The sequence below is a fragment of the Camellia sinensis genome, chromosome 11 (genome assembly GCF_055761805.1).
Source record: "Camellia sinensis isolate YWXY chromosome 11, ASM5576180v1, whole genome shotgun sequence".
NCBI lineage: Eukaryota > Viridiplantae > Streptophyta > Magnoliopsida > Ericales > Theaceae > Camellia > Camellia sinensis.
The window spans coordinates 8,982,145-8,995,405 of NC_138971.1; the positions used below are offsets into that span (position 1 = coordinate 8,982,145).

Sequence of the window (13,261 nt, forward strand, 5' to 3'; positions counted from 1 at the left end):
TACTTGATTGACAGGCACCGATAAAGGTATGAGTGGCTTTAGGTGTCATTGCATGGTTACAGCGTTAAAAATTCAACAAAAAAAAATTAGAAACAAAAAGAGTAGAAAAGACTCAGTTGTCACTCCGATAATGCTCATTAATCATTTTCTAACCAAATATTAATTTCTAAATTCAACCCTTTTCAACTACTACATTCCAAAAGTCAAAAATGCATCAGTAGGCTCTTGAGGCCATGCATGACCATTCTGAAACATAAAATACCAATCAGTAATCAAGAAACAGAGTAACCTTTTTAAACATAGCATATGGCAGTTCTAATCTCCAATCCTTCTGTTTACGGCTTAACAGTCTTCCTTTTGCTGACGGGTCTCTGTTTTCCTTCACATCTGCCAGCCTCCATACGCAGCTCCCTGATTCAGTTTTAATCGAGTCCAGGTAAAATACTCCATTTTTTTCCAGACATTTAGATTCTAGATCTTCTACATAGCTTACTCTCATAGGCATGCCTTTGAATCGATTCATGTCATCTGGAACTTTCAGTAACCGCTCTGCACTGGGAGATGACACCTTCAAAATAAATAAAAGAAAAAAGATTTTCTTTAAATATCTAAGTGCTTCATGGAAGATTTCTTTAAATCACTTGTATAATAATATGAATGTGCATGTATCCCAGCAATTAGGGCTCAGTGTTTGAGCTTGGTTTGTTAAAAATTAGTAGAACTTGGGCTAAAGTCAAGCTTAAAAAATCAAGCTCGATCTCGGCTCGTCAGGTATTTGAGAAACTCGAGCTTGGACTCGATTACGTAAGCAAGCCAAACTTGAACTCGAAGGAAAAATCAAACTTAAATTAAATTGCATACTAAGAGAAAAAGGTGGAAAATTATGAGTAAAATATAAAAAGAATGTTCATATTAACAATAAATTCTATCAATCAAATATGTAAATTTACACAATCATCAAACATAAAGAGAGAAATAAAATATATTTAATAAATTATTAAAAATAAATATTAATTCGTATTCCTTGTATTCACGAGCCTAAAAATCGAGTTTGAGCTCATTCATTTAGTAAACGAGCCAAGCTCAAATCAACTGAGCTCTTCATGAGCAGATCAGTTTGTTTGCCACACTACCCTCCAATATTGAAGAAGCAATGAGGAGCATAAAATAAGTTTTACCTCAAGAGCCAAATCATCAGGTATTTCTCCCAATGCCCCAACTTCGTCTAATCTTTTTTTGTATTGGTGGCTGTAACTTTCAATTTCCTCCATACCAGGACAACCATATCTGATGAAAGATGGTGGTGCTTCAAACAAAATGAAACGAAAGCCAAAAGAGAAATAATATTGCAACTGTGATGCTTCTGGATGACTACGATATTTCATGAAATGAAAATTAACTAATAAAATCATGGAATTTTAGCGTCGAATTATTATTAATAATAGGTTCTTCCAATTGACATCACCAAGCAACAAGGTTCAATCTAATTTAATGGGTGGAGTATTTACAAAATGCCATGGTTGCATGAATGCTTAATGTTGTTACTCCACATTCTTGAGGAAATTCATGACAATAATGATTAAGATATATGTTTTGCTGAATTTTTATATGCGTAACATTTGAGATAGGATTTGTCAGATAACAGTCCCACAATCTTATGCTGCATAGAGCAGATCATACAAAAATATGATTGACTACCCATGGTTTCTATTCTTCTCAAATAGGAGAAAAAGTTGATTGGGGCTCTTGTGAGTAGGGATGGCAATGGCGGGCAATAGGACAAATATAAATTCCCCGTCCCCATTCCCCTATTATAATTTTTCCCCATCCGCCATGGGTACTACCCTTCCCATCCCCTAACAGATTTGGGATTTCCCCAACCCGACTTTTTAAATATTTTTTTAATTTTTAAAAAAACAATTTATTATTATTATTTTTTTTAAAAAAAATTAATTTTTTTATTTTAAATTTTTTTCTAAAAAAAATTTTTTTATTTAAAAAATAAACTTATTTAAAAAAATTTAGAATTGGTGGTAGAAATAGAGTCAAAACATATGGAGAAATGGGTGAGTACCCATCCCAATGGAGTTTTAAATCATGCCACTGACCTGACCCGATCGGTAGAAAAACAGGAAAAACTAGTCTATTTTGGGTCAAGTCTCCATGGGTAACTATTGGGTAGGGTCTGCATAGCCATTCCTACAGGTGAGAGGCTAGGAAACTACACCACCAAAATTGAGTAGGGGAAATTTTGAGAGGAAAGTGGAAATTTTCCTTAATTTTTATTTACAAATTGAAAAATCTCCAGGAATTCAATATCTAGTATGTAAAACTGTAATGCAACAAAGATGAAAGTATCTATGGGAGCATAGAAAATCTTACTCATTTGAAAGTTTGTCAAGTCTCACATAAATGTATCCCCGGGGAGTAGTCTTAAAAGCGTAGAGTTTCATATCATCACCAAACTGCAGCAGGATTTCATGGGCTATTGATAGAGCCCGTTCACCCCAAGGGCAATTTTGCAGGACAACTCCACCACCATCCCCTCCATCACCAATCTAAACTTTTTCAAATAACTAACATCAACTAAAACGGAATGGAGATGGCTAAGGTTAAATTGAGCAGCCAAAGTAACTATCCCAAAACAGCATACCTCAGGCTCAGCATCGTCCTCTTCTTCCCACAAATCAATGGGTTCTACCTCGTCATCCATTTCATCTGAAAACCTCAACAAACTCAAGTAAAGCAAACATCCAGCTAATATCAAAATATTTACAACAACAAACCAATAAATTAACATCAATACTGTAAAACGTCAAATAAGAAAGAACTTCATCATATAAGACCTAGTTGTTAATTTCCATCTCCATATCTAAGAGAAAAAATTAAACACACAAGGCCCTACTCTACAGTTCATTACAATGTAAAGAATGGCATAATTGCAACTGCTGCTACAACAGATACTAAGTGGCCAGTTTACATTTTCTAAACATCAAGAAGGGAAAGAAAGACAAGTTTCAACAATTTAAAATTGTAGAGATGAAGGGAGTTTACTTATGTCGTCTGGATCATAGTTTGCAATGTTATGAATAAGACTCCTAACCACTTCTTATTTGAAGTGTTCATTAAAAGGAAAGCAACGATGCTGGGTTGAATTTGCCAAAAGCCACTAGTCAAGTGCCTTTCCTTAAAATGTGTATGTACGCAAGTCGTCACTAACGAAATCATAATTGAAAGCACTACAATCATTCAAAAAAATAGCTAAACCAATGCCTGAAGATGAGTAATTCACGTTTGTTTCTAACTCTGATATTCCCAATGAAGGAAATAAGTCAGCTAACAAATCAAAACTATTTCTAGTTGCCAATATAGCACTTCTTGTTTTTTTGGGAGACACTGATTAAGCCAATTGAGGATGGAAACAGATGTCTAATATTCCAGTAATTCACTGTGGTGCCCTTTAGATGATTTCAAGGTGATCTTAGGGATAGAGAAAGAAGGACAACTTCATCTTCTTACTCTGCTCAAAACCCCTAAAAACATAAATTAAGGACAAGCATAACATACAGTCTTTGAGAAAATGGATCTCCACAAGCATTCCTTTCTTTTCACAACCATTTATGAATTTCAAAATATGTTTTATTGTTCATTAAAAAGTTACAAGCCAATCAATTGGTACCAGCTCATTGCTCCAATTTTTGTGATGACATTGCCTTGGTAAAAATGTCTACAAGCCGTTCATTAGTATTCCGACCTACTTCATGTTTGTGCACGTTATTCCAGAGTCGGTGGCGCGGCAGTTGGAGAGGCTTCAAAGGGATTTTCTGTGGGGTAGTGGAGGGGATAAGTTTAGGTATCATTTGGTTGATTGGGAGCAGATCTGTCAATCTAAAAAAAGGGGGGTTTGGGGGTTAGGCATTTGGTGACTTTTAATAGAGCCTTGTTGGGTAAGTGGTTGTGGCGTTTTGCTTGGGAGCAAGATAGTTTATGGCAAAAGGTGGTGGCTTCTAAGTATGGGGTGGGAAGGGGGGATTGGGTTTCTGGGGATATGACTGGTACTCATGGTTGTGGTCTATGGAAAGGGATTTGGTTAGGGAGAGTGGAGTTCTGGAATTAGGTAGGGTTTCGGGTGGGTGATGGGCGGAAAGTGCAATTCTGGAAGGATAGGTGATGTGGTGAGGTTTTATTGAAGGATCGTTTTCCTTTGATTTTCAATATTGCTGTTGATCGGGAGGCAATGGTGGCATCTTATTTGGGGGACGGGGGTGTGGTCGTTTAGGACGTTCAGCTTCAGCAACAGGTGCAAGATTGGGAGGTTACTCAGCTAGTGAAGCTGTGGGATTTTTTGCTTGGGTTGGGGATTATTGGAGTGGGGCAAGATGTTATGGTGTGGAGTGGTGCAAGTGCAAAGAAGCGGTTTTCAATTTCTTCATTTTATTGGGGTTTGTTGGGGCAAGTGCAAAGGGCTTTTCCATGAAACAATATTTTGGTGCCGGGTGTTCTGTCTAAAGTGGTTTTCTTCATGTAGATGGCGGCTTTAGGACGGAATCTCACATTGGATAACTTGATGCAGCATAAGCATGTTTTAGTGAATCGGTGTTGTATGTGTTGTGCGAATGCAGAGTCGGTGGATCATTTGTTTCTTCATTGTTCAGTGGCTTCACGGTTATGGGGTTTTATTTGTTCGCTCTTTGGGATTGTTTGGATTCAATCAAAGGGGGTGTTGGATATGCTTTGGAGTTGGCGGGGTGTTCGGATTGGATGTCGGCGTCAACGGGTGTGGGTGTTGGCGCCATTTTGTTTGATGTGGCTTGTTTGGTTGGAGCAAAATATGCGAACTTTTCAAGAGGATGGTGCTTCTTGGTTAGAGAGTTTTCTTCTAGTAGTTTCGTATAGTTGGATGGAGAGAGAGTTTGATCCGGATATATTTGTTTTTTTAGATTTTTTGGATGATGTAATTGGTTAAGGTTTGTTTTTGTGCCACTATATGGGTTGCCTTTTTGTATTCTTCACATCATCTTGATGCTTTCTAATAAAATTTGTTTATTTATCAACAAAAGAAAATGCCTAATGAAGTGATGGCGTAATTCAATGTGCTTTGTTCGAGCATGAAAAACTGAATTTTTTTGTCATGGCAATGACAGGTATGTTGTCGCAATAAATTGTTGTGGGATCTATTTGCTTTTGATGTAGATCTGCAAGAATTCTTCCAAGCCATAGCTTCACAAATGACATCGGTTGCTATAATCTATTCTGCTTCAGCTGATGAGAGAGACGCCATCTTTTGCTTTTTGGAAGACCAGGAGATTACTTTTGAACCCATGCAAAACACATATTCAGATGTGTTGTTTTCTTCACATCCTTGATCAAAAAATTTTGTGCCTCACAAATACCGTAGTATTCACTTAGCTGTGGAAAAATCGATTTGAATGGGTTCAGTAATGAATCTGGAAATCATGTTGACTAATATCTGGCCTAGTGTTGGTGAGATACATAAGTGATCCAACCAGGCTGCGATACAGTGTTGGGTTGACTTTTAGCGCTCCATCTTTTAGCTAAAATTTTTCATTTTTCGCCATGGTTGTTGAAATTGGCCTGCATGTTGACATCTTGAATCTGTTCAGCAAGTCTTTTGTGTAATTGTCTTAAGAAATAACAATTTCTCCTTTTGCCTGCCACACTGGAATGCCCAAAAAATATTTCTTAAGGCCAAGATATATCATTTCATATTCTTTCATTATAGCCTTTTTGAAATCATCTAGCATCACAGAATTAGTGCTTGTGAAATTTAAACCATCAACATAAAGGCAGACGATGAGAAAATCTTTGGTACCTTCCTTTTACACATATAGTGATAGCTCACTAAGAATTCTTGAAAACCACTATGAAGGAAGCATTTGTCTATCTTATTGTTCCAAGCACGTGGAGCCTGTTTTAGGCCATAGAGTTCTTTTCTTAGCAGATAGACCATATCTTCTTTTCCACATAGCCTTGTGGTTGCTCCACATATACTTCTTCTAGATCACCAGATAAAAATGCTGACTTCACATCCAACTAGTGGACCAGCAATTCCAGTTGTACTACCAGGCCTAAGACTGTTATGATTGTCTCCATTCAGACAACTGGTGCATAGGTCTCAATGAAATCTACTTTAGGTTGTTGTCAGTAGCCTTTTGCAATAAAACGAGCTTTGTACTTTTGAACTGAGTTGTTTTCATTTAGTTTGGTTTTGTAGATCCATATTACCCTAACTACATCTTTTTGTTTAGAATGATCCACAAGCTCCCAAGTGTGATTTTTTAAAACTGTGGACATCACTTCATCCATTGCTTTTTTCCAGATTTTATTTTTAGCTGCTTCTTCAAAATTTTGTGGCTCACAAGAGAAAAATGCAAAATTGCATGAATCATAAATTTCTCTTAATGGCCATACCTTTCTAATAGGTGATTCTGAATCAATTTTTGAGTCACTTTCTTCAAAAGGTCTTTGTTGCGGAACTAGTGAATCTGAATTGGAAGAACTTGGCTCGCCTTGGTCTAGATGTATGAATTTTTCAGTCTCGTGGGAATTTTTTCAGTCCCATGCTTTCATTTCATCAAAATGCACATCCCTTGAAGTCACTAATTTGTTGGTTTTTGGACCAAAAAGTCGATAACCATTTGATTCGTCACATTAGCCGATGAAGATGATTTTTTCTATCTTTTAGTCAAATTTTTCCTTATATTGAGAAGGAACACGGGAATATAAAATGCATTCAAAGACTTCGAAAAAATTTACCATTGCCTTGTGGTTGTGCCAAGTTTTATAGGGAGTTTTATTGACAAGAGCTTTTATTGGAAACCGGTTTAGGATGAAATCAGTAGTGTTGACTGCTTCTGCACAAAGTCGATTATGGTAAAAAAACAAAGTGGCCATTGTTTGAAGGTGCTTAGAACATATCATGGTGGAGAGTTTCTGTCTAAAGAATTCACAAGTTACCACAAAAATGAAAGAATCAGGTGCCAATCGACCATTCGCCACACTCGGCAAAATGGAGTGGCAGAAAGAAATAACAGCACCATTGTCAAGATGGCAAGGAGTATGCTCATGGCAAAAAGTCTTCCCAACAATTTTTTTCGCAGAGTAGTCAACACTACTGTCATACTGGACCAATCTCCAACAAAAGCTCTCGTCAACAAAACTCCCTATGAAGCTCGGCACAACTGCAAGCTGATGGTAAATTTTTTCAAAGTTTTTGGATACATTGCATATTCCCTCATTCCTTCTTAATATAGGGTAAAATTTGACCAAAGGGGAGAAAAATTCATCTTCATCAGCTACCGCGACAAATTAAAAGGTTATCGACTTTTTTTATCCAAAAACCAACAAATTGGTGACTTCAAGAGATGTGCACCTTGATGAAATGAAAGCATGATGACTTGCATACTGTTAAAAATAAAATTAATTTGTAATACAAATTGCCAAGTTGCCATCACAAGTTGCCAAGTTGATATCTCAAGTTCATTTATGTGTGAGATTATGAAAGATCTTTGTTAGCAACCTGTAGATACTTGGCTTATTTTTATTGGTTGAAAGAGTTGGCAACAATGCCTGTATAAAAGCATGTTCTTTCACTTGTAAACACACCAGCAACAAACAAAGCAATAGCAATACAAAGCAATGCGCTCTCTCTCTCTCTCTCTCAAAATTGCTCTCTAGAATATTTGGTCCCACTAAAATTCACATTTACACTTTGCACCAAACATATTTTTGGTATTAGAGCAAGTGGAACTTTTGCTCACCAAGCAATCTTAGGAAAAGGTAATCCGTGCATTTTTCCAAATATGCATCCTTCACATGTTTTGTCACTTTGTTCAATCTTTGGAAGCCCAGTTACCATGCTCCTTTGTCTCAGTTGTTCCAGTCCATTGAAGTTTAAATGACCATATCTAAAATGCCATAGTATGGAATCATTGATTTTGTCAACTTTCAAAATTTTCATATAGTGGCATTGTAAGTGGAAACACTTTGTTTGGTGCCATTTTGACAGTTGCCAACAGTGAATTTTGTTTGTCTTTTATTTTGCACTCATCTCCAATAAAATTTACTAGGTACCATTTTTTAATCAATTGACCAACAAAATTTTGACCCAAATCAAGGACATATGAAACATCATCAATGAGTTTTGTCTTACCTCCCTTGGTTTGTACCGTAATAGTTTATTTGCCTTTGAGACTGGTTTTTGCTTTCCGTCTCCCAATTTGACTTGGAAGGAGATTTGGTTGTCCATTTGGACAACGCACTTCTGGTTCCCCATCATGTGGTTTGCTACATTCACTGTCCAGGAACCATGTATTGAGTGCATCATGTTGTGTGCTCATGCAAGAGAAGAGCACTTGAGCTGGGCCATTTTGAAATTTTTGCTTCACTTTTTTTGATCTTTTTCTGATACTAGTAGTCCTTCTGTGAATGGTTAGGAATTTTGCACTTGGTACATCTGAAATTACAATCCTTAGATTGATGATTAGATTTACCACACAAGTGACAGCTAAAGCCAAATTTTGTGTTACCAGCTCAATTTGTTTCTTGGTGGAAATTTCTTCTCCCTCTTCCTCGACTGTGGTTACCAAAATTCTTATGTCCTGTTCTTTGTTGTTGTGGTTGAGCTATGCCACGACTTTTGTTTTTTGGTAGTCTTCTTTCAGTGATATTGAGCTTTGATTGGAAAGTTTGTTCAATATCTGCTCATGCACTTGGCCCAGTGAATCTAGGTATTCTTTTTTCATGGGCTTCAAGAGAACCCATGAGCTCATGAAAAGTGAATTGAGACAAAGTCTTTTGACTCCTTAATCACAACAACAATACATTCAAATTTTTGTTGCAAACTTCTTAATATTTTTTCAACAATTTTTCTCTCTTGGATAGTATCTCCATAACTTCTTATTTGATTTATAAATTATGCAACTCTTTTAGAAAAAGATTGGACGGCCTCATTTTCTTTCATGGCTAGATTATCAAAATCACGCCATGACTTTTTCAAAACCTTGGAATTCTTGTTTTAAAATTTCCCAAACATCTCTAGAATATTTTGCACCAATTATTCTAGGAAAAATAGATTTGCTTACCCCTATTGTATGTTGAGTGACGCCTTTACATCTTTTTTCTTATTCTCTTTAAACTCCTTTTGTTTGCCTTGTGTCCATGATGCTAATGTTTCCTGATCTACTAGTGGCTGGAACAAGGAAACCTTCCTCTACTATCTCCCATAGATCTTGAGAAATAAAGAGGGTCTTTATTTGAATACTCCAATAACCATAATTTTTCCCATCGAATATGGGTATTTGATTTGAAGTATAGTTAAAGGTACATGGACAAGGTTTAGAGTAAAGAGTATGAACAAAAAAGGGGTTTGGCTCTGATACCAAAAATATGTTAGGTGCAAAATGTAAATATGAGATAACAAGCCAAGTATCTACAAGTTGCTAACAAAGATCCTCCAAAATCTCACACACACATGAAGCTGAGATAACAACTTGGCAACTTGTGATGGCAACTTGACAATTTGTATTACAAATTAATTTTATTTTTAACAGTACGCAAGTCATCACTAAAGCACTACTATCATCTAAGAAAATAGCTAAACCAATGCCTGAAGATGAGTAATTCACTTTTCTTTCTAACTCTGATATTACCTATTGTTATCAAAATTGCTATCCGGATCGTAGGATGGTACAATCCCATGGTCCTAAATTGTCAAAACCATCCAAATCATTGTATGATTGATATTATAGTATGATCGCAAGTACGATCATATGAGATCGTAGGGGATTGTGTAGGATTGTAGGTAGGAATGTTGGATTTATCATTTTTCACCTTATTTTTAATAGAAATTAGAATCTTACGATCCTCAATACTATCCATGAGACCCTCTCACCGAACCTATATAGGATCCCGATTTTAACAATCTTGATATTACCAATGAAGGTAATAAGTCAGTTAACAATCAAAACTATTTCTAGTTGCCAATATAGCACTTCTTGTTTTTTTGGGAGACATTGATTAAGCCGATTGAGGATGGAAAGAGATCTAATATTTTCAATATTTCACTGTGGTGCCCTTTAGACAATTTCAAGGTGATCTTAGAAATAGAGAAAGAAGGACGACTTCGCCTCCTCACTCCGCTCCAAGCCCCTCAAAACATAAATTTAGGGCAAACATAACATACAGTCTTGAGAAAATGTATCTCCATAAGCATTCATTTCTTTTCAAACCATTTATGGATTTCAAAATATGTTTTTATTGTTCATTAAAATGTTACAAGCCAATCAATTGGTACCAGCTCAATTGGCCAGAATCCTTACTAGTAATACATCTTCACACAAGTATGAGAGGCAACAATGTTTCGGGTGAAGATGAGCATTTGAAGCTTGGGGAAGTTGGTTTGGTAAGTTTATATGGTGAACCTAAAATAATACTAAAGTTGGAAGTAAAAGATTGAGCCAATCTTATACACAAGATTATTCACCCATACAACTTCCCAATGGGTTTTTTTGCCATCAACATGCACATGAAAAGAGAACTCATTTGGATTGAGTGATTTGGTGAGAAATGATAAGAAATGAAGAGAAAGATAACTCTTTTCTCATGTTTGGTTTATAGGTTAGGTAAGAAATTAAGAGAAATAGTTTATAGGTTTCATTTCTCACCAAACGGTGAAAATTGGTGCAATATGAACTTATTGGTTGTGTATTTTTTATAATACCGAGATTATCTATTAAAATAAAAAAAAAAGTTCAAAAAAATCACCCATGTACTTGTATTAATAATTACATACTTTGTTTTCCTGCAAGTCCAAAGATGATAGTGAAACATTTCTTTTGTATTCACACCTAGATGAATTTTCTTCTTTCAAAATAGATGACACCACAATCATTTATTTTCTTTTCTCCCACCATCCAAACAGAGCGCTAGAGTGTAGGCTCCCTTCGGACAGCATTTGCTTCCCAAAGTGGGGAGGAAAAAAAAACAATTTTCTGTCAAAAGCAAAATCGAAAAAGTGCTTTCCCCAAAACTGGGTTACTAGAAATTTAATCAAACACTTGGACGACATACCGTAGGGAGAGAAAACCAGAAAATATTAATCAATCAAAACAAACACAATCCACGGTTCTTGAACATTGTATATATATATATACTCAGAAATGCATAAAATTAAACACGCAAGAATAATTAGTCGGCGACAATAACAGGAAAGAATGAACTTACGCTGAAGTGGGGTTTCCTGATTTTGATCATCAATATCTTGAGGCGTAGTAGTAGTGGTGGTGGTGGTACTTAGATACCGAAGAAGAAAAGATGAGGTGGATTTTGAAGGAACAGAAAAACCCACATGGAAAGCGTAATGGTTACAGTAACAACTAGAAGAAGAAGAAGAAGAAGAAGAAGAAGAAGAAAAGGGAGAGTGACGGTTTAAGAGGGTTAAGGTTTGTTGGTGGGTTGAGAGAGAGGAGCTCCTGATTGAGGACAGAGGTGATTGATGAGCTCTGTAACTTCTTTTGTAGACTAGTTGTGACAAACTCTTAATCCTAATGCTCATCCTCTCTCTCTCTCTCTCTCCCTCCCTCCCTCCCCTCTCTCTTGAACCTCTGTATAATAGGGTAACAAACAGCAATTCTTACTCGAGTGCAGCTGGGAACCCCCAGTGGGGTGACCCCAGCACCCCCACGTGGGGGGCAGCCACAGGAGGATTCAAAAAAAAAAAAATATGGACCAATCACAATTCACTGGGTGGTGGGGGTCTGAGTCTGTTCCCTTCTTACTCCATCTATATTTGAACCATTTGTTTTTGGCTGATCAATTTATGTGAACATTTGTCTTTTATTTGAAAATATATATATGAACAAAACAAATATCTTGTATTTAAATTTACAGTGATGATAGAGACATCTAATTTAGAGATTTTAAATGCACCTCTAATGAGGTGAAAAATAAATAAATAAATAAATAAATAAATAACAAACAGACACAGCACTGATAATGACAGTGAGTGGGATCCACTGCTACATCACTAGTGACACCTCTAATTAAAGGTCTCAAACATTTTTATTAAATTTGTTATAAATATATGAATAAAATTTTTTATTAAAATAATAATAACAATAAAGGTAATTTACACAAACCACTTTTGAAATTTACCAAAAATTATCATATATGAATCAAGAAACCATGTGGTAAAAAAACCACATCTCTCATTCCCTTCAATTTATTAACATGTTGGTTAATGTTTCCTTTTTCTTCTTTCTCTTTCCTTACCAAATCTACCACCCCCATAGTCCACCACCTTGTCCCTTCCCCAGGCCTCCCCTTCCTACACCACCCTCACCTCAAATGACGGATTTTATAAGAAGAAAAAAAGAAGGAAGTGACAATTAAAAGATCAGAAATACTATATTTTCTTAATTAAAGCCTCCAATTTCATTCCTAATGACATGATTAAGACTTATGTAAAATAAGCTTACATTCCTCTCTCTCTCTCTCATCTTTAACCTCCCTACTTAAGAATACTGGTAACTAATACTATAAACGTAGAATAGATCGAAGACTATCACAAAGGTTTTGAATTGTTTGTTGCTCTTGCTCTATTGCAGCTGATGAGATGCCATCTCTTCATAACACCTGCTACAACAACCACAAATTAAACCAATTTTAAATACTAGCTTTTATTTTAAAAACTCGAGTCCTTATAAAATGGGAAGAATCCAACAATGACGACCATCCCCAATAAAAACCTTGTGCACTGCTTCCACAGCTATGATTCCACTACCATCTTGCTGCCATCCTCCAAGCACATTATTGTCTGATAGCAACGCTATGGGTGATACATCTGTAGCCCTCAAGATTGGAATAGGGACTGTATTACCAGCGGCGTATATTGACCGCAGTTACAATGAAACAAACCCTAAGTAATCAGGCATCTAATTCGAACTCACAAACATAAGAATACTGGTAAATTACTTCAACTTTTCGTGAGATTTGAAGAAAATATAACAAGTCTCACCATTTTGATATAATTATAAGCTAAAGGTATTGAAACTAATGCAAATGGTATGAAGACAAAACGATAAATAAGATAAAATACACATTTTAGTATAAAAAAATATGACAATATCATTATTTGTCTATACGACAAACAAATTACTGAAAAAATAAATGTTGTGTGAATTAAAATTTTAAGAGTACTTATGTCACACTTGTGAGCCTTACTATATTTTCTCCAAACCTC

The 13,261-nt window shown here is 36.0% G+C and overlaps 1 protein-coding gene across 1 annotated transcript; it reads right to left on the bottom strand.

Annotated features, from left to right (window-relative positions):
* Positions 1-102: 102 nt before the first annotated feature.
* On the bottom strand, positions 103-11,841 carry LOC114268308 (uncharacterized). Its single transcript, XM_082893553.1, has 5 exons — positions 11,245-11,841; positions 2,654-2,718; positions 2,383-2,558; positions 1,179-1,287; positions 103-568 (listed from the first exon to the last, which is right to left on the bottom strand). The coding sequence occupies exons 1-5, from the start codon at positions 11,573-11,575 to the stop codon at positions 266-268; spliced, it is 984 nt and encodes a 327-aa protein (XP_082749679.1). The 5' UTR covers positions 11,576-11,841; the 3' UTR covers positions 103-265.
* Positions 11,842-13,261: the final 1,420 nt, after the last annotated feature.